This window comes from Aspergillus homomorphus (genome assembly GCF_003184865.1).
Source record: "Aspergillus homomorphus CBS 101889 unplaced genomic scaffold BO97scaffold_15, whole genome shotgun sequence".
In the NCBI taxonomy this organism is placed as follows: Eukaryota; Fungi; Ascomycota; class Eurotiomycetes; order Eurotiales; family Aspergillaceae; genus Aspergillus; species Aspergillus homomorphus.
Window position 1 is genome coordinate 134,318 of NW_020291901.1, and position 27,305 is coordinate 161,622.

Consider the following 27,305-nt stretch of genomic DNA (forward strand, 5'->3'; position numbering starts at 1 on the left):
CCGTCACAAAGGTGGTTTTGTTGTTGGTCCTGGTTGGCTTCTTTGTCTGAACAACGGACAACGGATGCAAGTAAGGTTCAAAGATCGGATAAAGGCCTTGGTGCCGAAACCATGGCGTTTGTTGATGCGTACAAAGGTGTACCTCTGACCCAGTTATTGTGCCGCCGAATATAGACCGCCATGCCTTCAGACTGCTCTCGATATAGATCACGCTCGTCTCAGCTCCTTGTGCTGGAAGGAAAACAATGCCCGGTCTTGATTTACATTGTTAGTCGCTGTTCATCGTTTCTCGGAGAGCTTCATCTTCATGATATAAAGCATGGTGCTCGGACGTCAACATTGATCACGCACAACACTCCAAGAGCAAACGACTTATCAGTCAACAATTATCAGCCAAATAACCATCAACTTACTTCTTATCAGCAACTACCCATCAGCTAATTACCCCAAGAACGATAATATTCATTCCAATCTTTCCAATCCCGAATTATAGTACTCCACGATCCAATCTCTTCCTTGCGACATGGCCAGAATCATCAACACAGGACCCAAGGAGGGCGATGGTAAAAGCGCCCAGCCAGCTGGAAAAAGGCAGAGCAGTAGACATCTAGCCCGGTTGAACACTGGGCAATCAACCGAACCAGCCGGAAAAGAGGCCGAACAATACGTGGGAAGGGAGCTCGGCTCTGGGAAAGCAGTCACCCAAACAGCTGGGAAGGCGGCCGCACCGAAAGCTGCAAAGGCAGCTGCACCGAAAACCGCAACGGTCTCTGCACCGAAGGCTGCAAAGCCCAAAAGAAAGGTTTGTTGCTCACCTAAAAGGTACACCCTTCCAGATTCCTCATGCTAACTGCACCGACATCAGTACACCATGGAAAATCCCGCGTGTGAGGCATGCCGTAAATCGAAGAAGAAGTGCCCGCATCGTAACAGCGCGACACAAAAGGAGGAAACGGATGAGGATGAGGAAGACGATGAGGATGAGAGCGAGAAGGAGGTGAATAAGAAGAAAAGGAAGAAGGACGACGAGGATGGCAGTGATGGCCAGGGAAAGCGTTTGCGGCTGCACCCGCCAAAGCCTCCGCAAGAAGAAGAGAAACAAGCACCGAAAGGAGCTGGAGCCCCTAAGAAAAGGGGTCGGCCTCCAATGAAGGCAGCCACTCAGGCAACTGCTGAGGCAGCTGCTGAGACATCCACTGAGGCAGATACGCCTCAACGTCGTGCTTCTCCAGGGCTATCCGACCCATTGAATGTGGCGGGGCACATAACGACGAGCAAATACTATTGTGACCAAGTGGATCGCGCAATCAGCGCGGCGAATGCTAAATATGAAGCAGCCATGACGGCCATGAAGACGGCCAAGGAGGCATTGGAGGCTTGGGAAGAATTTTATCGGAGGCACAGAGACTCGCCCATTGACTGAGTTTCGCGGGCCCTCAGCTCAGCGGCTGAGATCGGAAATCGGTGGTGATGTAAAGAACAGAGTCGATGTAGTGTAATAGAATGCGTTCATTTCACTTTACTTCACCCAGGGCTAGCTTGACTAAAGGAGCAAGGAAGAAAGCAGTGGCTGCGTAGGTTGCATGATCCGAGCATTATTCGGCGAAGCCGATCTTGCAGGACGAGTGGCTCGTCCATGATAGGATTGTGCCCCAGACATGATCAAGCAGCACGCTGACGAGAGAATACAGCAAACGTCGTGTGATATTCCGGATTGAGGTATCATTTGGATGGTATCCATGCTCTATTGCGGAACATTTCTCGGGGTACTATGTCATGCGTCGTGGCTGGGTTGCGGATCAATAAACATCAACGAAGCGTGTTGGATACAGTATCAGTTTGTTCGCCCACCACGGAATCACCGATGGACATGTCATCACGACTGGGGGGAGGGGGCGCGCTCCTCATTCATCCTACTTAGTACTTGGATCGCACAACATCAGAGCCAGCCAAGCCAATCACCCATCGATTTCTCGACTCGGAAGGATCGGCATTTCCATCTAGCCAAACACAACACAAAGACAAAACCACCACACTCAATGGACTGCACGACACAGCAACGGCTGCGTTGGTTCCCGTCAGGCAATAAGCAATACAATCATCAATTGGAGCCCCTTCTAAATGACGGGACTGGTGGGGGGGTATTATGTTCGTCTATAAACACCTTGACGATCCTAGCGCGTCTCCGCCATCTGTCAGAAGGTGCAGCACTGCAGACCGTTACGTGTCATAACTCGCTTGGGTAGAGTCGCCGTTGCCGATGGACGAATTTCTCGCGCGTGAGCGACCATTGCGCTCGGCCTTCCCCTGCTGGTTGCATCGTTCATAACTTCTTTGCTTGTCTGACAGTCATCGGCACCAGGCAGGACGAACGGAACGGTTGGACAAGGTGCATGCTGGTTTCAAACTTGCTTGTAGTCGCCGGGGCACGTGCTGACAGTGGACACCCAAAGGCGTCTTGCTCCGAAGATCGAGCCCCGAGGCTTCTGTTGTTTGAGATTGATGAACAGCCAGGCTTCCAGAATCCTTAGAATGAAGAGGGTCCAATTTCTAGAAGGCCCTCTTTTTCCTCGACAGGTGCTTGTGGCCGAGCATGCACGCCGCCAACACAACTGAAGAGAATACAATGAATTCCCGCCATGAATCAGCAGTGAGAACAGCTTGTTTTTGCTCGTGCATCCAAGCAATCGAAGGCAGCGTTACGGTTGCTCACCGCTTGTCTTGTGCAGGGGACATGGATGTGATTCCATCTCGGAGTCGAGTGCTCTTGGACGGGAGGGAAGCAGAAGATCAAGAACAAGAAGTAGTAGTATCATTGGCAAGAATAGGTTTAAGAGTGAGGCCACCAATACTATCTACATATCACATGGTAGGGGAGGCCTCCGTATTGTCCGAGTGGATGGAGGGGAAGAATTCGACAGTTTGCTGCTTTGTTTTGTTGCTGGGGTAAGATTGAGGGTAAAATTACTGTCATGGCCACGGACCCAGTTTCGGGCATCACTTTTCGGGGACGTCACTTTCTCTTTTAGCTTCCTTTCTCTTGTCTCCCGCCAAACCTACCAGTCTTTTTTACTCTTCGTTTACTCTTTTTCCCTCCCTTTCCATCCATCCATCCATCCATCCATTCCATACCATCCTTCCTGTTCATTCATTCATTCTCTCTCCATCGTTCCCCTCTCTTCCTCCTTCCAGCCCCTCCTCCTCCCCTCACCACTTTACCCTCTTTCTTCTTCCCTCCCCTCATCCAACTAAAAAGAAATAATTTTCATTCATTTTTTCAGATTTTGTTGTTTGTTTAATCTAAGTCCGCGTCCGCTAATTTAGTGCCACACACCTCCTTCGCGTGCACTAGTCCCTGACCCATGGAGCCATCATTGTAAGGGTCTTATTAGAGTAGCAAACCCTCACACCTCATCATTACCATTCTCGACCTCCCGCCCTCGTTCCCGTCGGCCACTTTTAACGATCTCACGACGAGACGACCGACCTAGATACCATTCGACAGCCCTCCTGGCTGGTCAACTGGATAGCTTCTGGATCCCGGGCACTATCGCGCGGTCCCACAACCTTCCAGATCAACTTCGGACTCGGAAGTGCATATCCGAGGGCCGAAGTGCACTTTTCACCCCTTTCCAAACCCAAAACACCCTCGCCAACCATGTCCGCTGGCGAGCAGATGGACGCTCTGGGAGCGTTCTCCTTTCTGTCCGACAATGTACCCACCTGGATTGGTCAACTTTCGGATCTGGCTGCTCACACAGCTGCCAAACACACCGAATACGCCAACGCCTACAAGCGACATGCTGCCCTCCGAACTCGACGCCGCAAGAACAGCTCGGTTTGCTCCATCCACACGGACGACTTGACCCTCCCCTCCACGGCTACTCTGTCTCCCTCATCGGCGGCCGAAGCTAGAGAAGGGACTGCCCTCACCACCCCGAACACCTCCCAAACGCCATCGAACTCGAACCCCCGCAAACGTGGAGCCGAGGATGCACTCTCGGTCGATTCGAACGAGCAGGGCATCTTCGTCAGCACCCGGCATAACCTCATCATTGAGTACGATGGACACACACAGAAGGTCTTGGAGGAAATGGTACGCAACATAGGGACGGCCCGCAACAACATCCGCAAGGGAAAAATGTCGCAGCTACGCACAGCCGGGTATCGCAGTGCCGTCCTGATTCGAAGTTCCAGGATGTCGCCACTTGCTGCCTCGCTTGCGAGCCCTGGAGCGACGGAGGATGATGTCCTGTCCAGCATCCGCAAAGCTCGAACGCAAGGTCCCCCTACACCCCGGACCGCGGCCCCGCCGCAACCTTCCCCCCTTGATATGGCAGAGAAACAACTGGAGCTGGCCCATGTACAATGCGAAACCGCTGCCTATCATTTTCTCCGGTCCGGGGAGTGTTCGGCCGAACTGGCCAGCGTGGAGCAAAAGCTCAAAGGACTGCTTGACCTGGCGACCCAAGAAGTGCGCCGGCTCAAGACAGAACGACCGGAAACCCCTACGGTGCAGGAGGAGAAACCTCCAGCTGTTGCACCACAGCCCGCCATGGCAACCACCACGATTGATGGCGACCGTCATTCTATGACCAAGATGGATACCATCGAGGTGGATGATGGGTCCGAGTCGTCTGAGTCAATTGACCTGACGGTCTTTCGAGCCAACCGGATTCGACGATAGGATGTGAAGATTGGAATTGAAACAGCATTTGGCGGGGCCACTCTTTTCACGGCATGCACGGGGGTACAAGCATTCGTTCTAATATCCCACTAGCGATGATACCACTCAACCACACATATCAGCGTTCTTTTTTTTTAGGTTTGATGTACTGACCCAGCGATTTACCTCCCTCTACAAGCGTGCCTGTCATTTAGCCAATAATGTTGATTCAGCATAAGGGAGTTTAGTTTTTAGCATTTCTAAGTATTTTTCTGAACAATGAAATGTCATCAATCAAACAATCTAAATTCCATCAACCATACATAATATGTCTAACATACACATACTTAATAGCTAATCTCCCGTCATCCCAGTCAAACTAGTAACAAAACCAGCGATACCGGGCTCCATCCACCCGCATGATCGGGCTCCACTCTACTCTTCCCCCGACCGGGTAGGGTCTGCATCATTGGTCGATTCAACTGCAGCCAGCCATCCGAGCAGCAAAAAGAAAGTGACAGGGATCGTGATGCACCGAAGACCAAGACTTAGTCTACTTAGGTAGATACTCGGTGATGAAGATGGAGAGGAGGGATCAGCAGCCACTCCCGGCGACGGCTGGGAGCAACCTTTTCCGCTTACGCTAGACTCGCTGTGTTGGGCGTTTGACGGTGACGTTGGACGTTTGACGTCTGATAGTGTTTGATGTTTGCGGTGAAAGGGCAAGCAAGCTTGAAGCTTCTTGACTCGTGTTCCGATGGGCCAATGATAGGCTCTGGAAATATGTCATCGGGGGGATCCATCCCATAGATACTAGAGTAAGCTGGAGTAGGCCATCCGGGGCCGGGGAGATGGGAACCGGTCTTTGCGATTGTTTGGGTTCCGGTATTTCTGATTACAGTGGGCTGTGGACTGTATGCAAGTATTTGTGGCGAGGTTGTGGGTACCATGGGCGAGAGTGATTCTTTGTATGAATTGGATCGTTGATGCTATTGTTGTCGACAATCGCGAGGTCTCTCTCGGGTGGAATTGGTTGACTCTGTCCGGCAGCGCTCTGACTACCGTAGACTAGACTAGACTTGGGGAAAGTGGAATCTGTTGCAGAATGGTGGGACTGACAGCGCCTTGCTAGACCTAAGATGGCTTAGTTCTGGTCTAGACAGCGGCGGCTGCCGGCTAGCTTCGATGGTGTTCGTTCGTTCGGGGCTCGGGCTCGATGTGGATTTTCATGCGACCCGTGCTTGAGTATAGGCTTGTTTGGAGAGTGAGCGGTAAACATTTGCGAAGGGCTTCGGGTTGTGTGTGTTGATACCTGGTTGAAGGGAGGTTTGTTGATTCGGAGAGTGTTCGTTCAGGGGGTAGTGTTGAGGTACTATCAATCTTCTCGACTGTAAAGTCTTATTTGTCTTTTTCTAAGAGGCGGACTCGCATCGCCCGGTCCGCGCTTAGCACCACTGCTGGTTCCATCATTCTAGAAGCTACGGATACTACAGCCTCTGTTTGAAGGCGTCGGTGCTGTAACTTGACAGAATGATCTGATCGTTACCAGTATGGCTTGTCTGCCTAAACAAGGTTGCTGCTCGTTCCAAGCAATAGATCTCTAACCAGCATCATCCACAATGACTTGATTGTCTTATACTGAGTGAACCAGTCGAAGGGCCGATCTAATCTGATCTGATCGATAATTCGTGCTTTGTCTCCGCCGTGGTGTACCCTGACAGTAAACTATAGTATACTGAATGGTATTTTGATCAGGAAGACTTGTTTGAACGAGTAAAGAATGCATTCAACATCTACTAACTGTGTCAACGATGAGATCTAATCTGATCACTCTCTCTTGCCTTGCCTCATTTTCGTCCGGAGTTTACCACATTGTCAAGTCTACGTGAATTTCGGTATTCGGTATCAAACCATATGTTAGTCTGGACTACAAGCGGAATGGTGCAAGTGCTGTCCGTTTGTGAATGGGCACTGAACAGGGGATTAAGACGGGATATTGAGCAGAAGCGAGACCGCATACAGAAAGCTCTTGGAGGGATGGGCGCAAATATGTGTCTCAGAACTAGAGGCACTGGAAGTGATTGCACACAACTATTGGAAATACCTCAGTCCCTTTCTGGAGGCAGCGTCGCTCTTGATTAAGCTGCATTAAGAACTTGTTGAAAACAACTTTAGGCAGCTGTCGAGTATCACTCATTAGATGCTGCCAATGCCCTTGTAGCGGATTGTGATGACATCTCGTGGTAACAAGACTGGTGGAGAGTACAAACATCTGAAAAGCCTTCCTACCAAGCATCTACCAACACCACCTGCCATAACCCTCATGGAACAAGCAAGGCCTCAATGCACATGATTAGATCATTCACTTTGCCCTCTCAGGAACTATTCACCCGACCGTCAGATTGAGGTGGTACAGTCAATCAGATGCGGACCGGGAGTGACTATGAGGCGCGGTTGTACCTGCCATTTTGACAACCTGTGACTGGACATATCTGAAGTAAAATGACTACAAAGCCTTTCAGACGATCATTGTCATCTATACCGCGCATCTCCTATTGTTCACCAGCGCATCTATTCTTATCCAAGCTTCCTCCCTCGCGTTTTCATATATTCTTACCAAGTCCTATAAAACCTCTAGGCGACCATCTGATGTTGACGCTATTCTTCTAGAATATGGATCTATTGCAACTTGATCTCAAGACAGCAGAGAATGCCCGCGATGAACAGTCGAAACCTCCACGTCATAATCGTGGGCGCGTCAATCTCCGGCTTGACCCTCGCTCACTGCCTGTCCAGCACCAACGTCGACTTCACCCTCCTCGAAGCCAGGTCAAGTCAGTTCACCCACGGGGCTGGGCTCGTCATCCAGCCAAATGGGGCCCGCATTCTGGACCAACTGGGATTGTATGATAAGGTGTCGCGGCAGGCAGAGCGCATGGTGTCGCACACCACCTCTTTCGACGATGGGCGCCTTCTTCTCAACATCGACATTCGGCATATAACGTTACGACGGTAAGCTCTCTAGATGCGCAAATAGATCCTACTGTATCTAACCAGAGAATAGGACCGGTTACCCACTATCCATTATCTCACGACAGGCCCTATTGAGTATCCTGTACGACCATCTTCCTCGTCGAGATCGCGTGCTCTTCGATAAGAAGATCGTTCGGGTGACTTCCTCGCCTAAGGCTGTCACTGTTCACACTGCCGATGGATCACAACTTTGCGGGGACCTGGTCGTCGGGGCAGACGGTATCCACAGCATAGTGCGCTCACAGATGTGGCAATACATCCGATCCAACAAAGATGCTGCCCGTTTTTTCCTAGCAAGGGAAATGCCATTGCATGTTTCGTTTACTGGAGTATTCGGCATTTCGGACCCCATCGAGGGACTCGAACAGGGAATAGCCTATCGTACCTGCGGAACTGGGTGGTCGATGCTTATCTTGGTTGGTACAGACGCACAAGTCTTTTGTTACGTTTCTATTGCGTGTCCGCCTTCGAGTAAACCACATCGGCGACGACAGCAAGGCAAGGCGAGCCTCGAGCCAATGTTGGAACCGTTCCTCCATGTACACGTCACCCGCCAAGTTCTCTTTCGTGAGGTATTTCTCCATGCAAAATCATGCACATACGTTCCGCTCGAGGAATCTTTCCAAAATCAATGGTCAGCAGGGCGATTTGCATGTATAGGAGACGCAGTGCACAAGGTAAGCCCTAAACTCAAAGTTTCTCCTATACTCTCGAGCTGATTGTCCTGCTCGCAGATGACGCCCAACATAGGACAAGGGGCAAATTGTGCCATCGAAACAGCTGCTTCCCTCGGAAATCATATTCTTCTAGCCAGCAACACCGATGCTCCCTGCACAGAGGAATCTCTCGGATCAATGCTGGGGACCTGGGAGACTGCGCACAAAGGTAGAATGCGAACATTCTCTTGGGTTGCACAGTCCGTTGCGCGCATTGAAGCAGGCGGCAATTGCTGGAAACGATTCCTTCGATCTTATCTTGGATACTATCACGCGGCGATGGGCATCGCGCTCCTCGGCGATATCACTCCTCAGACGGCACGAGTACAGCATTTGCCCTTACCGCCGCACAAGATCACCGCTGTTGATAGTCGGATTGACCCGCAGGAGAAGGATTGGAGCATGCGCTTCTCAGGAATACCTGTTGTGTCGACCATAATCGTGGCTTTGCTCTTGGTTGTCCAGTCGCTTACAAGACCAGAGCCCAGTGGAGTAATTTAGCAGGCTTGGCTAGGGTTATGAAGTTGGTGGGAGTTGGAACCGTATCGTACTTCATTGCGCGAAATGATTTCCGATGGGAAAGACAGTAGGGAAGGCAGCCGTATTGTTGGAGGTTCAGCATCAGCTCGTTGAAGTCACGTTGCTTGGGTCGCTTCCGTCCCGCCAATTTCAGCCCACTTGCGGGATTTAACAAAGCCACTGATCTCAGTCTCTGTTCAGAATCAAGCCCAAGCTTCTTAGATAACTGGTTCGGATTAACCCCTCAATGTCGCACTTGCATGTGGTATCAGTGGTTATCTCATCAGCCGCTGCAAAAATGTCGCATGGCAGGTGCAGTGCCGCATCGGCATGGTTGACAGGTGAAGCAATGTTACCCCAGGTATAAAGAGCAACACAGCACAATGCGCTTTTACATGGGGCTTTCCATTCGGCGCTGGCTCAACTGTGTCTCTACCGTCTGTCTTTCTGCGAGAACTTCCACTCCCTCTATTCAAGATGGCAAATAAGCAGATCAGCTCACCCAAGGCGGAGGCAGCCCGCCTGCGCTGGCAGGAGGTAGACGAAGAGACCGGTCTTCAGCCCAGGAAACCACTTCCCGAGCTCTCGAGAACCATGTCAGCTATGTCCAACAACTCTCAGCTGTCTGCGCGCAGTCGCACTAGGAGAGCGACCGTGGACCCTTCTCTTTCTCTGCCAATCCATTATCGCACAGTGTGGGTTTTCTCTGCTCTTTAAGTTTCACGGGCTAGATAGGAGTTGACACTAGATTGATATAGCTCTTTCGACATAGACGAAGCAAGAGAGACTCAGCGCGTTGAGGCTGCCAAAGCGAAAGACAACGTCGCGACAGGTAGACATTTCTCAAGCTAGTTGTTGTTTCACCCTGTACGATCTGTGAGCTGATGTACAACTTTCTAGACCTTTCAAACCTCGACTGGCACCAAATCACCTCCGAAGAGCTACAGAAACGATGGAAGGTCGATATCTCACAAGGCCTTTCAAACGATCAAGTCCAACAACGCGTTCAGGAATATGGAAAAAACGCTCTCTCCCCGTTGCCGCATCAGTGGTTCTGGCAAATATTCGGCTACTTCTTCAAAGGTTTCGGGGCTATCCTTTTGATAGGCAGCGTTCTGGTCTTTATTTCCTGGAAACCTCTTGGACAACCTCCATCGATAGCTAATCTTGCCTTGGCTATCGTCCTGCTTGCGGTGTTCTTCATCCAAGCTGGGTTCAATGCGTGGCAGGATTGGTCTTCGTCGCGAGTTATGGCCTCGATCACCGCTATGTTGCCGGAAAGTTGTCTGGTTCTCCGCGACAGTTCACTGACCGTTGTCTCTGGGCCGGACATTGTCCCTGGTGATGTGGTACATCTTACGGCTGGAACCAAGCTGCCTGCTGATCTGCGATTGGTTGAAGTCTCGACTGATGCGAGCTTCGACCGTTCGATTCTGACCGGTATGCTCCCTCATAGAATATCGAAATCGATGCTAACAAGGCTCTGAAGGTGAATCTGCCCCGATCAGTGGAACGGTTGATTCGACGGATGACAACTACCTCGAGACACACTGTATTGGGCTTCAGGGTACACACTGCGTAGCCGGGAGTGCCGTTGGTGTGGTCGTCTCCACTGGTGACTCGACCGTTTTTGGTCGAATTGCCAAGCTGACGAGTGAGCCCAAGAAAGGCTTGACAACTTTGGAAAAGGAAGTGTTGCGCTTCGTGACTTTCATTGTCGGAATCATGCTAGCAATGATCATCCTTGTCGTTGGCGTCTGGTATGTACTGTCCTAAGCGAAGCATGCTGCTCAAGTCTCACTATTCACAGGGCTGGTTGGCTTCGAAAAGAACACCCCGACTGGATCAACGTTCCAACCCTTATTGTCGACTGCGTTAGTGTTGCTATCGCATTCATCCCTGAAGGGCTTCCAATTGCGCTCACTGCGAACCTAACAATCACGGCCAACCTCATGAGCAAGAACAAAATTCTGTGCAAGTCTCTGAAGACAGTAGAAACCTTGGGTGCTGTGTCTGTGATATGCTCGGACAAAACTGGGACACTTACGAGGGTTTGTCCTTCGCAATTAAGAGAGTCGCGATGTCCACTAACATTGAGGATTACTAGAACAAAATGTTTGTTACTGAATGTGCCATCTCGACGACTTGTTTCAGTCCAGATTCAGCAAGAGACGAAATGGTCCGGAAGGGCAAGAAGAGCGGAGTACACCAACTGCGGGCAATGGCCGGTCTCTGCAATGCAGCGGAATTCGATGCCGCTTCTATGCAGCTCCCGCTCCACGAGAGGGAGGTCCACGGCAATGCTACTGATCAAGCTGTCCTTAGGTTCTCTGAAGGGCTTGGATCGGTGACCAAATTGCGGCAAACTTGGAAAAGGACCTATGAGTTGGCCTTCAATAGTAAGAATAAGTTCATGGTGCGGACATTTGCCCTTGCCGAGTCTGATGGACTCGGGCTCGCAATGTCTGCCGCAGAATCTGCTCAATTCAAACGCAACGATATGTAAGTTGTTGACTTACACTTCCTTTGAATTAAAGCTTATAGGATTTTGGTAGTCTTTTTACGATCAAGGGCGCGCCTGACATTCTCATTGATCGCTGCTCGCAGTACATTGACCTCGATGGCACCGTACAGCCACTGGAAGCACGGATGCTGGCTCGGATGAAAGAAGTCAAGGATCAGTGGTCTGCAGAAGGGAAGCGCGTCATTTTACTTGCTCGCAAGTGTCTCCCTTCGTCCGAGATCATGTTCCAGCCAACCTCACACGAGTTTGAAACCGAGATGCTGAGTCAAACGAAGACTGGTTTGATTCTGGTGGGGATGGTTGGCATTATCGACCCTCCACGAGAAGAGATTCCGGACGTTATCAGTACGCTGCGACGCGCCGGAATTCGGATCTTCATGGTGCGAGATTCCTTCCCGCCATTGAGATTTGGACTGCACTGTGCTGACTACTTTACTAATAGGTGACCGGTGACTTTGGCCTCACAGCCTTAGCTATCGCACGTCAATGCGGCATCATTAGCACACACGGAGTAGTGGATGATATCTCTGCTCTTAAGAGATCAGTAACTTCCGAAAAGGTTTCTAGCCCTCTTACAGCGTCAGCGATCACCATCAGTGGAGCCGACCTTATGAGCCTCAATGATCACCAATGGGAACAGCTGTGTCGATACCAAGAAATTGTCTTCTGGCGAACCACTCCCGAGCAGAAACTGCGCATCGTTCGCGAGTTCCGCGCAAGAGATGAGATTGTTGGTATGACTGGCGACGGTGTCAATGATGCGCCTTCTCTCAAGGCTGCTGATATAGGCATCGCCTTGGGCAGTGGCTCTGACATCGCCATCGAGGCCTCTGACATGGTCCTCCTGGAGTCCTTCTCCGCCATTGTCGAGGCAGTACAATATGGACGTGTTGTTTTCGACAACCTGAAAAAGACCATCGTCTACCTTCTTCCGGCAGGCTCATTCTCGGAATTTTGGCCGGTATTCTGCAACGTCGTCTTTGGGCTTCCCCAGGTGCTCTCATCCTTCCTGATGATCATTATCTGGTAATTCGATCCCTGCCTCAGCTGGTTCCAATGTCAGCTAACAACACAATCTGTCCAGCTGCTTCACAGACTGCGCCGCCGCCACAGTCCTTGCCTACGAGAAACCCGAAGCAGACGTCCTCCTCCGTCCCCCACGCAAACCCAAGCAGAACCGTCTCGTGAATTGGAAACTCATCTTTCACGCCTATGGCGTCCTTGGTATCATTGAGACCGTCTGCTCTTTTGCCATGGCCTTTTGGTACCTGGAGCGCAACGGCGTGCCCTTCTCCGTCCTCTGGTTCAAATTCGGCGACTACCCATCCTCCATTGATTCGGACTGGCTTACAGCTCGTCTGAACGAGGCCAGCTCCGTATACTTCATCAACCTTGTCGTCATGTATGTCTTGTTCTCCCAGTGCCTCCGTATAGATCTCGGACACTAACGCAGAATGGAATCAGGCAATGGTTCAACCTCATGGCCGTCCGCACCCGCCGCCTCTCCATCTTTTCCCACCCGCCAGCATACAACAAGAACACTCAGAACCTACTTTTGTTCCCTGCCATCCTCTTCGCTTTCTGCATGGCCATCTTCTGGCTCTATATCCCCCCGCTGCAGACGGTCCTAGATACCACCAGTGTCCCTGCAATCCATTACTTTCTGCCTGCGGCTTTTGGCGTGGGTATCTTGGTGCTCGACGAGTTGCGAAAGGCAGGGGTGCGGCGGTGGCCTGATGGGGTTCTGGCGAAGTGTGCGTGGTAGACATGCCTGTGTTCCGCTGAGGTGGATAGAAGGGAAGAGTGGTAGAGATGAGATTACCCTCAATTTCTCCAGGTTTGGGCTAGTTCGAAGGCATCTTGCTGCAGATGGTAGGTGGGTGGATCTTGTCGGGTAGGCTTGCATTCTTTCGTTTCCGTTGTACATATGATATACTATACGACATTCCATGGATATTATCACTACATACATCTCGTGTCAGTAAACTGTTCTCCACCGATGATCGCTCTCGTGTTCCTTGTCTGCCGGGTTGGAGATAGTGTTGAAAGAGGGCTTGGTCATAGAATCAAGACATCAGACGGCGCATAATAGCCTGCTCACCCGCGATACTGTGTCACGATAAGATTAGTAGAAGTCCCGCAGTCGAGTCCTTCTCCCTCCACTACTACTGCTTCCACCCACGTCCAAACAGGCTGCGCCCTCCTGCTCCCACTCTCACCTACGTACCAAACACATATAAAAATTAAAATTCATAGATCATATAAATTGCTCATCGACGACTTTTTCTTTTCCCTCTCGAAACCAGAAAGAAAGATTTTCAAAACATATACAATCCAACACCACAAAAAGTTATAAGAGACACATGCGTGAAATCGTCGCCAGAGGCAAGACCAAGAAAGGTGGAGACGGCGGGCCGGGAGGCTTTTTTAAAAAAAAAAATATCGAAGAGAATTACAAGGTGAATAGATGGATGAAAGAACAGCGGGGGGGGGGTATTCTGTACAGGTGAGGGATGAAGTCGGCGGCAACGGTGACGGCGATGGAGGGATAAGAGAAGGATAGATCACAAGTAGGGGGTTCCGTAGACGTCCTCGTAGCATTGGTAGGTGTCAGGACAGCTGTTGGATGGCTTATTAGCATTACTTCTCTCCCATTGCAGGGAAGATGGAAAAGGAGAAGACAAAACGTACTAGACCGGGTCCTGGCCGAAGATAATATGCCAGGTATACTCCATGACATGGCGGGCGAGGTCATCGTTCAAGGGGGTGGTGAGCACCCATTCGTAGAACCACTGGTAGTCGCTCAGGGGCCGCTTGAGGACCTGATCCCTCGAGACGGCGAACTGCGAGCAGCAGGCGACGGCGACGACCTCGGGGACGTCGGTGTTGTTGAAGAGCTGCTTCCAGGCGTCGGCGTAGACGTGCTCGGTGGTCTGGCCCTGCTGCGGCGGGTCGCGGAACGGCCGGATCTCGTCCGGGCAGCCGGGACTCGGCTGGCAGCGCAGGTTGGCGTAGCCGTTGCGCTGCACGAAGTCCGTCTGCAGCGCCCGGATCGAGTCCACGTTGCTGTACACCATCGTGTCCGTGTGCCACGCCACCGGAAACCCGTCGCGGTGGCTGTGCATGAAGACGATCGTCGACGGCAGGTCGTCGTAGTGGTCCACGATGTACTGCAGGTATGCCAGGCTCTCGCGGCCCTTGTTCTTGGGCGTGTGTTTGGCCGCGTTGATGTCGTCGACCGTGTAGATGAAGTTGCGCCAGCTGTATCAAGCCAATGTCAGTTAGGTTTGCGGATGAAGAGGTTTTCTCCGCACTGCTGGAAATCAAGCACCAGCGCGTTGTATAATGGGACAGAAGACATACTCCGCCAAGTCATTGCTAACCCATGCGGTATCCTCCGCGGCCAATTTGGCCATCACAATCACTCGGTCATTGGGAACGATAATCGGCGTGGTTTCGTACATCGGCCGCGACCCGAGCGCAATGCCGTCGTCGTCCTCGTTGTTCTTGTGGTCGGCCGATGGTCCATTCTTCCCATCCCCCACCATCGAGAATCCCCCCTTTGCGGCGGGGGTGTTGGCACCGTTGTTGTTGTTCTGGTTCTTGTCGCTGGCCACAGGTTCCGACAAGCCCGGTCCTCCTCCTTCTCCTCCGCTTACGCCGTTGAAGCTCCAGCCCGACTGGACGCGCGAATCATCCTGGACGAGATCGAGGTGGCGCTTGATCAGGATGATGGCGACGATAAGAAGGGCGGCCGTACCGATACGGTAGGATAGTCTCATTTCATAACATTTGCTTGCTGTCTTTCGGCCGGGTGGCTTGGGATAGGGGGTGGGTGGGTGCGTGTGTGGCTGAATTCGGAGCAGAGAGAGATTTCCTAATGAGCGATGTGTTCAAGGTAAGGAGGAGGAGAGGGGGTGGAAGAAGGGAGGGAAGAACGAGGCACTAATGAGGAGCAATTGGGGGAGGAAATAAGGAGGGGAGACACTTGTGGGCTATAGGCAGAAGAAAATAGCAAATGAAACATGAGCGGACTCATGCAGGAGGACTTACTATAGTATCTCAAGGACTGTATGATTAGGGAATTGGCGGTTTGAAAGAGAAAAAGGGAGAAGAGGAGAGGAAAAGAAGGAATGAATGGCACAAGCAGCAGCAGAAGCAGTAGAAGCAACGGTGCAGCAGAAGAAGTCTAAGCAGAAGAAGTAAAAGACGCCGTCGACGGGGGCCTGAGGCTTATCACGGCTGGGTCTTTGCGCGGATTGGTGGATTCGCGGGTGGAGGACAGCAGGGAGTCTGTACCATACCGTATTGCGTATTCTTGGTCAAACCGAGGAAATCATAGCCGATTCTGTTCTTCTGTTCGAGGAATGACGGGCTATTTTTACCGGATATTGGACATCGGTCTCACCGGGCCCAGAGATGAGATAAACACAATAGATAGCTAACATTGGGACTTGGGAGATGTCGCCATCCCCCCCTTAAGTTGCACATATCCGGGCTGTCTCCCCTCAGGTTGAACAACATGACGGGACGATCATTTGCAGTGTATGTAGCGTGTATAGTCACTCCATCAACTCCGGTGGGACAAGCAGGAAGGAGAAGGGTGATTATCATAAGCGGCAATAATGTTTCAGTGTGCCGTGGGTAGGGAAATGAGGAAGAAAGGCCGGCAGCGTGAAGATTGTGCCTGATCTGGACGAAGATCCACCGGCAGAATGAGTCTATTTCAAACGTCCCACCGTGGACGAGGAAGGATGAAACGGTGAATGGTCAGTGGCTCAACCGACCGGACGGGATCGCTTCAAGCTTCCATTATTATTCCACTTTGAACCCTTTTTTTCTTTGCTGCTCGGGCTGGTCTGGCCCCTGGTTCCACTGACAGAAAAAAAAAAACCCCCCCCCGTCGGCTGCACTGACAGTCAGCTTGAGTATTCCCAGACCTTAAATTTATTTGTTGCTGCAAAAATACAAGGTCGATTGTGTGTCTTCCTCGTGTCGAACATGTATAGAAAGTAGCACAACAGCAACAATGCCCCCCTCCTCTCCTCTTCCCCTCTCTATCAACCCCGGCAAATAATAAGCACAATATCACAGCACCCAAATCCATCAATAGGAACAATCCTCATTCCCACCTGCTCCATGCCGATCAACTCATTCGTCTCGCGTAGAATAACCACTGGCAGGCATGAAGTTTGAAACACGTCTCAAGACTGTCATCTTCAGTGTGGGGCCAACCAGGGTAACTTGGAAGTCTCCCTCTTAGTCTCGTATTGCGCGGTGTATCTAGACTCGTGACTTCCACCCGTCTCCATGCTAAATACGGTCGATTATTGTCGCCTTCTATGAAGCTGAGATTTTCTGTTCCTTCCAGGTAGCCATATGAGAACACTGTGTGCAAAATTCGCGAATACGCGGAGGATCACCCAATGCCTTGGTTATGAGATGATTATAGACGACTTAAGTACTGGAGGACCTTCACAGGGACTATTGCAATCATGAACGCTCTCCGATAAAAAGTGTTCGGTCGCGTTTAAACGTTTATCTATCCCTCGAGGATTGGATCTCGCTGAAATCATGAAATTAGTTTAATAAATGGCCCTACCCTTCAATTGGACCCATAACAAGCGTCTCATATGCTTGTCTTTTGCAGATGCCGCTCAGAGGATTTTGACCCGGGCGACTGGAACGAATGTACTCGTTCGTGCACTCGCTTGCGCTCTACCATTACACCGAATGCTCTTTACATCTGATACAGGATCCTGAGAAGAGCTCGAACAGGGTTCTTGTCACTAAGCGGGGATCACACAGACGCGACTCGACTTCAAGAGCAGCGCGCTAGCTATCCGGATAGTAATAGTGAATAACGCCCAGTGATTGGCAAAGGGGAAGTATGGCATAGCAGGAGGAGATTGTCACGAAAACACTGTCTACTCGCACCATGGCCATCTAGGGCGCGAAGCGATTATATGGTTTGTGCGGCTCTTTATGCGACGGATTACTGGTATATAGGTTGGGATCATGGGCTGGATGACGTCGATAGACCGGGTCTATTACGTCCAAGGAAACGTAATCAACGGCTTTGGGGAAAGCAGCCTGAACTCTACCATCTCATATCTGGGCATGAGGAGTAGCACAGGTTAACATTCATCAAGCATTGAGCAGCGCTGGTAGGTGTCGAGGAGGACGGCCCATGCACGGGTATTTACAGCCTATTCTCGCGTGACTCGCTCCACGAAGACTTAACTCCTTCAGTCTCACTGGTAAGAACAAAAATCATGTAATACAAATCATATCCATTAGGTCCTCCCAGAAGCGCCCGAACAAGTTCTATCTAGATAGAGACAACGACCAAGCCCGAGAACATGCCATCATCATAGTGTAACAAGCCAAGCGAACCGCAAGCGAATTAGATAGAACGAAGAGAGAAACCCCGGGACCAGTCGTGTAAGATGCAAAACACAAGATGACAAAAGAGGAAAATCGTGTACATCATCAAATCATGCAGAGTGGGAAAATATTGCCAAGGAATGCAGACACACAAAACGCCCAACCAAGCGTTCAATGCGAACGAACACTGAACGCGAAGTGGATGAAGCCATGATGCGATCAGGGAGTTCATAATGCAGGAGACACGTAACTTGAGGTTGGCCGACCGATGAACGCAATCAATCAGCAACAACCCCCCTTCTTCCTCGCCACCTCCACGGGAACATCAACCTCATCTCCGACACTGCTGGGCGGGAATCCGAGCCAACTGCGTCGCTTGTCGCCGTAACCCAGTCGGAAACTGCCGCCACCGTCGATGTTCGCGGGACTGGCAGGAGGCAAACCATCCAGGGAAGACGGCGACAGCAGCGACGGACTCAGTCCAGCCTCGCGCCTGTTGCGCTGCTCGACCAGCTTTCGTGTGATGACGCGGAACACCTCCTCGATGCCCTCCCCATCCTTGGCGCTGATTTCGTGGCAGCAGTCCCATCCAATATCCTGTCCCCAGAACCCGCTGCTGCGCTTGCTGTCGAGGCCCTGCGGCATGCTCGATGAGGGGCCCAGTCCCGCGGATGGAGGTGGGGTCGACGCCTGCGTCGGGTAGAGTTGTTCGGCGACATATGCGATGGTGCGCTCGAAGGGGACACGGCGACGCGAGGGCTCGATGGTCACGATGTCAGATTTCGTACCCACCACGTGGATTACGATCGGGTCATCCTCGAAGACGTTCTTCTTCAGCTCCAGGAGCCACCCGGTCATCTCTTGGAAGCTTTGTTCGTCGGTGATGTCGTAGCAGAGGAGACAGGCGTTCGCGCCCCGGTAGTACAGTCGCGAGATGCTCCGGAACCGTTCCTGGCCAGCAGTGTCCCAGATTTGTAGGCGGACGATGGTATCGGAGGCGCTGTCGAGGACGCGTTTGGTGACAAAGGAGGCGCCGACGGTGGAGGCGGTGCCGGCGGGATCGAAGGCGTTCTTGACATAGCGTTGGACGAGGGAGGTTTTGCCCACGCCTGGCAGTGTGTTAGTTGATGGGTTTCTGATGTGTGCGGTCATGAAGGAGATACTCACCCTGGGCGCCGAGGACCACAATCTTGGCCTCGAGAGATGAGCTCATGGCGGGGTGGAGGAAAAGGCGGGGCCGAGGGAAAGCTGGATTTGCATGTTCCAGCGGGAGAAGAGGAAAGAGAGAAAGCGCGCGCAGATAAAGTAAATTTGTACACGAAAGGAAGGGAAAGAAAGAAAGAAAAATGAGGGGGAGTGAAAGAAAGTGAATGAGAGAGAGAGAGAGAGAAAACAAGCGAGAGGCGTGGAGTCTAGAGAAAGGATCAGTCAGTCAGTCAGTCAGAGAGACAGACAGACAGACACACAGTCAGTCAGTCAGAGTCAAGCAAGCAGGATTCAAGGAAGAAGAGCAGCGTTTCCAAGAAAGCGGGAACGAGGCTCAAACAACCCACCAGCCATTCATCATCCATCCATTCACTTTCAGCCCCCCTCCTCCTCCACTAAACGACCCCCCAAAATCAAAATCGGAGCCATCACGAACTAGATCAGATCAGCCGATTACTGACGTCTGTCGTGCGCCAGTCCACGATCTCCTCCCTTCTGTCACATTAAATGGGCTGCGAAGTGAACGACACTTCACCCTCACTCAACACAAACTGTGCAAAAATCAATTGATCCCTCATCCTGCAGTAAAGCACTCTCTCAAATGCATCATAGCCTGGAGAGAGAGAGTTCCAAGACAGGGTAGAAGCCCAAAGACCCTTCCTTCGGCCCCCTTACAGGGATTAGCTGCTGGGCTTGGCTGCAGAATTCTGCCTGCATCGCAGTTGAAGATAATGAATCCCCCCTTGATCGGTCTTTTCCGAACTGCGACCGGGGATGCTTTGTAGACCATGAGCAATAGCAGTTCGGTTCATCCCATACTTCTTATTTTTCAGCCTCAGTCGAGCGCTATCGCAGGGCACAGGCCGCTAGAAGGTGCGAGGGTCCGGAAAGAACAAGGGCTGAGCTTCTAGTCTTTCCCCCCCCCCTCCCCCCCCCCAAGCGATAAGCGACCCTCCAAACTCGGACCACCTGCAGGTCCCGCCCACGACCACTCATCATCCTTCCTAACAATACGTGTATCACGGACAGTTGTTTAGTGTCGCGCCAAAGGACCTTTACTGTTTATAGTAGGGAAAAGCAAGATTTTGGGAAATGTGTGCACTTCAAATACTTTCATGTTCTATCCGACCCATGTCCGCGGATGTCAACCATCAGATCTAGGTCGGCGATGGCGAAAATGTACAGAACTCTTGCCAGCAGGCAAGACAGGACAAACAATTGAGTCTCAACCTGTTCCACAAGTCGAGCAACCCAGGGGTAATCGCGAGAAAAACACAGAGTCACAACAGAATCTATATGTCCAGCGGCTGCGCCGGATCTGGGGCGTAGCCGAAACAATGACAATATCAAGCTTAGAGAACACTCGCCGTGAATTGGCAACGTTCTTAGGTCATGAAGAGGACTTGCAAACAGCTTACTCGCCCTTGCCGCTGTTCGAGCCGGACAGCTCGGCGGCGTTCGCCTTCTCTTCATCGCTGGCGCCACCGAAGCCGTACTCCATAGCCTTTTGCTCGACTTCGTCATCCGTAAGCTTAGGAAGATCCTTGGCAGCCTTCACGTAGCTGATATTCTCGGTGTAACCTTTGGCGAAGATGATGTCGATTTCCTCCAAGCTCCGGTTGGCGGTCTCGGGGTAGAAGAAATAAATGAAGGGGACGAAGAGGGCGTTCATAGCAGCGAAAAAGCAGTAAGTACCCCACCCGATGTTAGCCACCATGACGGGGGTAATCATCACGACGAAGAAGTTAAACAGCCAGTTACTGCAGGTAGAGACAGCGTTGGCCTTGGCACGAGTCTTGATCGGGGACAGCTCAGCGGGGTACAGCCACGGTAGGGGAAGCCACGCAGCTCCAAAAGCAGCCATGTAGAGAAAGATACCGAAAATGGCACCCTTGGCAGCCGACTTGGTACCCGGAATCAGAGATCCGAAAGTGATAATCATAGCAATGCACTGCAAGATGGAACCCCCCAGAAATAGCTTGCGGCGGCCAATCTTCTCGATGAAAAACCACGAAAAGGTAGCGAAGATAGCATAGATAATCATGTTGACTCCCGAGATCAGAAGGGCAAAGTTGGTACCTTCCTTGAGGTTCTCTTCGAGCAGCAGTGGCAGATAGTAGATTACAGCGTTGCATCCGCCTAGTTGCTGGAAGATCTGAGACGAAGATCCGATCAACATACGGCGGAGGTGCTGGGAACGGCCACCAGTGAGCAAGTCACGGTATGTCACGTCCTGGCCAGCAGCACTCGAACTGATGCCACAAGTGTTAGCTTTCTGCGCAACAGAGCTTTTGAGGCTGAAGTAAGGTGCACGTACGCTCTGATGGAGTCAATAACCAGCTGTTTCTGGAGTTGTGTCTCGTGGTCGTTGATCTCAAAGCCGCCCAAAGCAGCAAGCACGTACTCTCCCTCCTGTACACGATCCTTGGCGATCAGGTAGCGCGGAGAATCGGGAAGGAAGTACATTCCGAAGATAATGATGAAGCCGAAAAAGATCTGGAAGGCGATGGGGAACCGCCACACAAGATCCTTGTTGCCGAAGTGGGCACCGTAATCGATCCAGTATGCGATGCAAGTACCAATCGCGATAATTCCACCCTCAATGCAGATCAACAAACCACGGTTGCTGGTCTTCGAACACTCTGCCTGATAAGTAGGAATGGTTGAGGTGTTCATTCCATTACCAATACCAGTGATGACACGACCGATGAAGAATTGCAAGAGGGGAATGTGGCCAGCGAATGAGGTGACCTGAATGATGACACCGATAATCATGACGGTAGCGCCAGACATGATCATCAGGCGACGACCAGTCTTGTCACCAAAGAACAGGGCGAACAAAGCACCAACCAAGCAACCTGTGAAGTATGACCGTCAGATATGATGTTGCACCGCACCAATACTGATAGAGAAGTATACGAACCCAACTCATAGACGGAGGTCACCAGGGCCTGCATCGTGGCATTACCCTTGGTAGCAGTGAAGAGATCCTGGAAAGCTGTATCACTGATGATACCGGACATAACACCCTCTACATTGAATTGATATCAGCTCAAGACTCTCCATGGTAGGTCTCGGGGACCGGAGGTCAGGGACGACATACGATCGTAACCGAACAAGAGAAAGCCCATAGTCGCAATGGTCGAGATGGACACGGACAATCTCTTGCCCGACATCCCTGCGTAGGTCGGTGCCATGGTGGAAAAATTTGTACAGAATAACGACAAACGCTGAAGAGGTAGAAAGATCCCAATCAAGACCAATATCTAGAGCGATCGAACACTTAAGTTGAGTCGCCCTGTTCTTTCTCCGATGAACTCGTCTCTCAATCGAGTCGACCTGAGTCTCCTTGCTCGGTTTCACCCTGGGCTAGGAAAGGAGGAGAAACAAGAATGTGATAAGAGTGAGAACGAGACAGAACCGAGCGCGGAGAAGCCGGAGGGGGGAAGGAAGGGGCATTATCTACTTATTCCCCCGGAGCAGTGTGTCGCCTGGCGCTCACGGTCTCATGCATGCCCGGTCGACAATCTCTTGTCCCCCAAGGTGCAGTGATTCTCCACTGGTCGCCGACTCGACGGTCGATTGAAAACATAACCACACCATTATTGTTTGTTTTGTGGAGCAGCAGGCAACCGAATGCATCAATAACGCTGGGTTAAGCATCTTTTGGGCGCGGACCATTGACCCACTGTGGGTGCGCAATGAGCAATGACATCACGGCATTTTCCTTGCGACCACTAAAAGCGGAATTCCATTGCCCTTTTTTATTTGGTTTTTTATTTTCTTCGAGAAAAGAAGAAGCAGAAAAACAATGGAAGAAAAATAGTCGCAAAAAAGGGGGTGCCGGGAGGGAGGGAGGGGAAGAACCAGAGATTCAACTCTTTCCACCCGAGTCTACCTGAAAATCGGGACGGCCCTGCAAAAAGCGGGTGTCATTAATCATTGGCCATTTTCAACAGTCGGACTTTCTCGCGGGCTTTTGCTAGACGCGCGCACCTGAGTCTTCAATTGGGCTGTGAACTGCGGCATGTCCAGCGATCATAAGTACGTGACTGTTTTTTCCGGGCTGCTGTTGTATCGATTCAACGTATCTATCTACCGTCTCGCGTAGAGGGTGAGTAGAAGCGGTATTCAGCCCGGCTGAGTGGCGGCATCCCCGAATTCCCAACGTGGAGTCGACTTGTGCAGGGCTGACTTGCCTTTGGCAAGGAGATGTCTGCCTAAATCGAGCAACTCAAGCGAGGGGTCATTACGGGGAATCCTCGTGCCGGCTGAATAATCCTACTGATGGGCCCCAGTCAGTGCTTGCTTTGCTCCGGGGAAAATCTGAATGCGGGCGCCATTGTTGTTGCAGTATTTGAGCCTCCGATTCTGAACTGCCCAGTTTCCCCTGTGAACAGGGCTCAGCACCCATCTGTCGCGACCGCATCACCGACAACAGCTATTTACCTGCTTATGCAACCCTTTGTCTTGTGAGCAGTTGGTGATGCTCGAAGTCGCATGCAGCAGGCAGCTTCGGCCCTCGTTCGGGAAGCCGTTTCCGTAGAACCTTGATTGAAGTTCCGTAGAGTTTCCCGACTGCGCCTAGCGTTTGACTGCAAGGTAAGACGACCTTGCGCCAACGGCAATATCCAGTGGATAAAGTATATTGCCCACAATCTCAATCATGTCTCGTCTGGAAGAGGTTTAGACAGTTGTAGCGTTACACACTTCTTTCCCCAAGTAGATGGCAGTGGTGGGAGGCCCACGTTGCTGATTCGAGCCCACTGCCCACAAATGCTTTGATGTTCTCCACTTTCGTCCCCTCTCCGAATGCGCCGTCGACTCCAGCTCCCCATTTCCCCCTCCGATAGTATGGGTTACTATCCCACCGCGTCTCTCTAGCCCACGCGGTGTCACGCAAGTTTTTCGCGTCTTGTTCGGTCTTCTGGGACCGCGTTCCGTGATTCGGTCTACCTTGCCGTTGTCACTAATCTCGCCATATACGCCTACTGTGGAGAAATAATGTCCCAACATTTGGATATGCTGTCTGCCTTTCAGCGTGGAAGAGCGTCCGATTCCTCTTATGCCCTAAGTTTCACTAAAGACCGGAAGGGACACGAGATCAGGCAGGCCGTTGGCCCGTTCAAGTACACCGAATGTCGACTAGAAAATGATGTTCACCCAGTAAGACAGCGTGTAGGCATAAGACAACCAAGCATGCGATTCTCAGTCAATGTGCGGTGCCTGCGATCTGCGAGGCTGCTGTACCTCCGAGCCCCCACTTGGACTACAGCAATTTCGGGCGATCCTCTCGAATCCACACGTCGGCGCTGACAAGCAATCAATCAGCACTATCTGGTCGGAACGCAAATGCACCGGTTTGCTTAGCAGAGCTTAGCATTATCCGCCTTGATGAACCAAGGTTGGAATCTTGTCACTTGTCGTAAAACAAAAGGCAACCATGACGAGCTCAACATACTTGCCTTTCTTGCCCCTACGTCAATGGCGCTTATGACCACACTGGGATAGAAGCGAATAGCTTTTCCGCTAGCTTCAAACAGAAAGGGGAAAGGAGACCATGCTGTGTTTTGCCTTAGTATAGGAGGTGTCGGCCAACCTCAAGCCCTCGTCTCGGTAAGAGACGGAGTGAAGAGAGCTTGTGGGGAAGATCCAACTCTTTTGGGCAGATCGAGTGGGGTGAAGTCGGGGACTAAACCGACGCGCACCTGCCGCCAATCATCATCTGGGATACATCGTACTCGTTGCACCCAGCAAATGCGGTCCATTGGTCGAAGAGATTGCTGGTCATGCAGTTCCTGATCCTGCGCCAATAAAAGGCCTGATTCTGCTGAACAGAACAATCTCACCTCTGCCCCTCAAGGCTCCATTCTGCACATGGCCCCATTTGATTTTGTCGGGGAAATTCATTTCCCTACATAAGACTTTGCAAGCAGCATCTTCCGCAACACCGGCATATGACGGGAGTCTTTGCAGCCAACTACCGGAGTGATTGGACAATACAAACCCACTTCGATGATTGTCAAATTAAGGCTTTACGATGATTCGAAAAGCAATCAGAGCGATGGCGTAGGTATTGGTACAGCTTTTCGGATAGAAGACCGGTCCGGATAAAAAAAAACAGTGATGACGGAAGGGAGACAACCGATAGCCGAGGTGGTGGTGACGATGTCAATATTGTTGGTGATTCTTCTGCTGATCATGAGATTTTTCGGGCATCGTCATCGTTGTCTGCCCCCCTCTGCCTAGAAATAGAAGTGAGTTGGGATTATGCCTCAGCGCCAGCGATCGAGTGGTGTGGTTGAAAGCAAGAGCAAGCGGCCATCACCACAATAGGCAGGTACCAAGCAATTGGGTGAGAGAAGCCCTCATTGTCTCAGGAATAAGGCATCCACATCACCTCTAGTGGACAGAAAGCGCAATAATACCGATGGCCTAACATGGACCGAGTGGGTGCATCATCCTCTACGTGTGAAAAGTCGCAAACCGGGGTGTTGCGGTGAGGCCATCGGTCTTCACCCGGTTTGTTCTCAAAAATTGAGCCGAACATTGAGATAAGATGACAGGCTGAGGAATTGACGACGGCCCGAGAAATGAAACCGGCCGCCCACCGTCGGGCTTGGCTGCGACAACAGTCGGGATGTTGAACAACAGGACGGGACATCAGCTGTCGAGTTTGTCGGCGCTTCAGGAGAATCGACCCGCCCGGCGATGCGGAAAATTCTGTTTTGCACACACCGTATCACGTAAGAGGTCACTATTGCATGATCAACCCCATCATTGGCGGATGTAAGTGGACTGAGCAGAGTCGACATTGGGTAAGAGTAAGTCAAAAAGTAGTCCGAGGCGAAAACCACACACACAATGATCAGATAGTGGGAAAAGTTGGTCCTTCGCTAGCCAAGCTGCATCATGGCGAACGGATGGTTAGTGGTCGCTTATTATTAATAGTTGCGAGATCGTGCTTGGGTAAAACTGGGAAGAAAGAGGTGGTTCGTGAAACGTGCTGCATTCGGTAGATACCTCAACCGCAGGAAAACAGATGAGCTGGGGCTTGAAGCACTGGAGAGAAGTGAGCAGATACCATAGCTTTATACTGCTTTGTCCTGCGCACGAGCTCATGGGTTCAGGGGCAGGAAGACCGGGAACCCGATGCTTCTTATACCGAGCAGCGGACCCGCCACCGGCGTGCCGAGTGTTAACACGGCTATCTCGGTCTGGATGCCGGAGGTCTCGGAGCTTGTGGTCACGAGAACAGTCAAAGGAAGAATATAGAATCATGGAGTCCAAATTCGGTCCAATCAAGCCGTCCAAACGACCTCCAGCTGGTCCAGTGTATAATCTGGACAGCGCTGAAGGAAATCCGGGTGTGCTTTCACATACGAACTTCAGTTCTAGACCCTCGAGGACATGTTGACGCTGTTAAGCATCAGTCCCCTCTTTGAACAAGTGACATCTACCTCCTTAGCTTCAGGTGTCTTCAACAACACTGTACGTTGACAGACAATCGTTTCAACACGCAAGGCTGATAGGGAGCATGGAGCACAGTTGTCACCAATTCCTTGTTGAATGATCCGTGCGTGCCTGACAGCGGTAAACAAAGGGCGATCGATCTGCCAGACGGCAGGCAGGTTGTTTGCTTAGTTTGCACGCCATCTCTCGGCTTTGTTTCTCCCTTTCCTCAGGATGTTTATCTAACTTTGCCCATTCTTGAGCACATTCCTGTATGGTCTGGCCATACAAAGACCAATAACTCGCATCATTGCATCCGTTCATTGCATCCGCATGCATCCTATGCATGACATCCTTAATTCATGACTAATGAGCCACAACTGGGGAGATGCTGTGGCACTACGAGCCATTGCCCTTGCTGATCGATGGCAACGAGGCGTTTGCCCATTTTCCCTCTTTAGTATTTCCGTGCGATATGTGCTACACTCGGAATCCCCCCCCCCCTCCTTTTTTTTCCAACAAAACACTGTCCCGCCAGGGCGGTTCGGCTTTGCCGGATATGTCATGAGGACATTACCCGGCATGTCGATTGCCGCGATCTATAGAATCTTGTGTAACCACTAGCAGCAAATAGCCGATCACGCTATCGACTGCATCGGGCTTACTGTGCCTAACACTGCACCTGCAGCACCCAGTAAGATTCCAGTCGAAAAGACACAGAGCCTGGATCAATGGCTTTTCTTGTCGCAGCGGAATGCCCTGCCTGCCAGTCGATGTGCCTCGATCAGTGTCTCAGTCAACA

At 51.4% G+C, this 27,305-nt stretch overlaps 8 protein-coding genes across 8 annotated transcripts; 5 read left to right on the forward strand and 3 right to left on the reverse strand.

Annotated features, from left to right (window-relative positions):
• Positions 1–523: 523 nt before the first annotated feature.
• BO97DRAFT_442738 (uncharacterized protein) lies at positions 524–1,529 on the forward strand (the record flags this gene model as incomplete). The annotated part of the gene is made up of 2 exons (XM_025698294.1): positions 524–802; positions 866–1,529. 2 exons carry the CDS (start codon positions 524–526, stop codon positions 1,421–1,423), a joined length of 837 nt encoding a protein of 278 aa, XP_025552023.1. The 3' UTR covers positions 1,424–1,529.
• An 851-nt stretch (positions 1,530–2,380) lies between these two features.
• BO97DRAFT_47585 (uncharacterized protein) lies at positions 2,381–3,455 on the forward strand. Its single transcript, XM_025700439.1, has 3 exons — positions 2,381–2,389; positions 2,515–2,650; positions 2,730–3,455. The coding sequence occupies exons 2-3, from the start codon at positions 2,640–2,642 to the stop codon at positions 3,250–3,252; spliced, it is 534 nt and encodes a 177-aa protein (XP_025552024.1). The 5' UTR covers positions 2,381–2,389; positions 2,515–2,639; the 3' UTR covers positions 3,253–3,455.
• A 221-nt stretch (positions 3,456–3,676) lies between these two features.
• BO97DRAFT_343696 (uncharacterized protein) lies at positions 3,677–4,687 on the forward strand (the record flags this gene model as incomplete). The annotated part of the gene is made up of 1 exon (XM_025691707.1): positions 3,677–4,687. One exon carries the CDS (start codon positions 3,677–3,679, stop codon positions 4,685–4,687), a length of 1,011 nt encoding a protein of 336 aa, XP_025552025.1.
• A 2,698-nt stretch (positions 4,688–7,385) lies between these two features.
• On the forward strand, positions 7,386–8,989 carry BO97DRAFT_470012 (FAD-dependent oxidoreductase; the record flags this gene model as incomplete). The annotated part of the gene is made up of 3 exons (XM_025699903.1): positions 7,386–7,678; positions 7,731–8,376; positions 8,434–8,989. The coding sequence occupies 3 exons, from the start codon at positions 7,386–7,388 to the stop codon at positions 8,914–8,916; spliced, it is 1,422 nt and encodes a 473-aa protein (XP_025552026.1). The 3' UTR covers positions 8,917–8,989.
• A 158-nt stretch (positions 8,990–9,147) lies between these two features.
• Positions 9,148–13,418, forward strand: BO97DRAFT_442741 (cation-translocating P-type ATPase). The gene is made up of 10 exons (XM_025698295.1): positions 9,148–9,629; positions 9,693–9,766; positions 9,835–10,374; positions 10,424–10,694; positions 10,745–10,985; positions 11,042–11,436; positions 11,490–11,838; positions 11,901–12,484; positions 12,543–12,860; positions 12,923–13,418. The coding sequence occupies exons 1-10, from the start codon at positions 9,412–9,414 to the stop codon at positions 13,221–13,223; spliced, it is 3,291 nt and encodes a 1,096-aa protein (XP_025552027.1). The 5' UTR covers positions 9,148–9,411; the 3' UTR covers positions 13,224–13,418.
• A 499-nt stretch (positions 13,419–13,917) lies between these two features.
• On the reverse strand, positions 13,918–15,606 carry BO97DRAFT_442742 (DUF3431 domain-containing protein). Its single transcript, XM_025698296.1, has 4 exons — positions 15,512–15,606; positions 14,822–15,309; positions 14,150–14,719; positions 13,918–14,077 (listed from the first exon to the last, which is right to left on the reverse strand). Exons 2-4 carry the CDS (start codon positions 15,238–15,240, stop codon positions 14,023–14,025), a joined length of 1,044 nt encoding a protein of 347 aa, XP_025552028.1. The 5' UTR covers positions 15,241–15,309; positions 15,512–15,606; the 3' UTR covers positions 13,918–14,022.
• Positions 15,607–17,751: 2,145 nt separating this feature from the next.
• BO97DRAFT_389282 (Rab family GTPase) lies at positions 17,752–19,312 on the reverse strand. Its single transcript, XM_025693703.1, has 2 exons — positions 19,013–19,312; positions 17,752–18,954 (listed from the first exon to the last, which is right to left on the reverse strand). Exons 1-2 carry the CDS (start codon positions 19,056–19,058, stop codon positions 18,128–18,130), a joined length of 873 nt encoding a protein of 290 aa, XP_025552029.1. The 5' UTR covers positions 19,059–19,312; the 3' UTR covers positions 17,752–18,127.
• A 992-nt stretch (positions 19,313–20,304) lies between these two features.
• On the reverse strand, positions 20,305–22,248 carry BO97DRAFT_477537 (putative MFS monosaccharide transporter; the record flags this gene model as incomplete). The annotated part of the gene is made up of 4 exons (XM_025700558.1): positions 20,305–21,303; positions 21,369–21,909; positions 21,975–22,082; positions 22,155–22,248. The coding sequence occupies 4 exons, from the start codon at positions 22,246–22,248 to the stop codon at positions 20,466–20,468; spliced, it is 1,581 nt and encodes a 526-aa protein (XP_025552030.1). The 3' UTR covers positions 20,305–20,465.
• Between the last annotated feature and the right edge of the window lie 5,057 nt (positions 22,249–27,305).

Coding starts and splice junctions, on each gene's coding strand:
- BO97DRAFT_442741 (XM_025698295.1), top strand. CDS start 9,412: ATGGCAAATAAGCAGATCAGCTCACCCAAGGCGGAGGCAGCCCGCCTG. Junction 10,986..11,041: donor AAACTGGGACACTTACGAGG/GTTTGTCCTTCG, acceptor GAGGATTACTAG/AACAAAATGTTTGTTACTGA. Junction 12,485..12,542: donor TTCCTGATGATCATTATCTG/GTAATTCGATCC, acceptor CAATCTGTCCAG/CTGCTTCACAGACTGCGCCG.
- BO97DRAFT_442742 (XM_025698296.1), bottom strand. CDS start 15,240: ATGAGACTATCCTACCGTATCGGTACGGCCGCCCTTCTTATCGTCGCC. Junction 14,720..14,821: donor GTTAGCAATGACTTGGCGGA/GTATGTCTTCTG, acceptor GGCTTGATACAG/CTGGCGCAACTTCATCTACA. Junction 14,078..14,149: donor TTCGGCCAGGACCCGGTCTA/GTACGTTTTGTC, acceptor GCCATCCAACAG/CTGTCCTGACACCTACCAAT.
- BO97DRAFT_389282 (XM_025693703.1), bottom strand. CDS start 19,058: ATGAGCTCATCTCTCGAGGCCAAGATTGTGGTCCTCGGCGCCCAGG. Junction 18,955..19,012: donor TGTGGTCCTCGGCGCCCAGG/GTGAGTATCTCC, acceptor ACACACTGCCAG/GCGTGGGCAAAACCTCCCTC.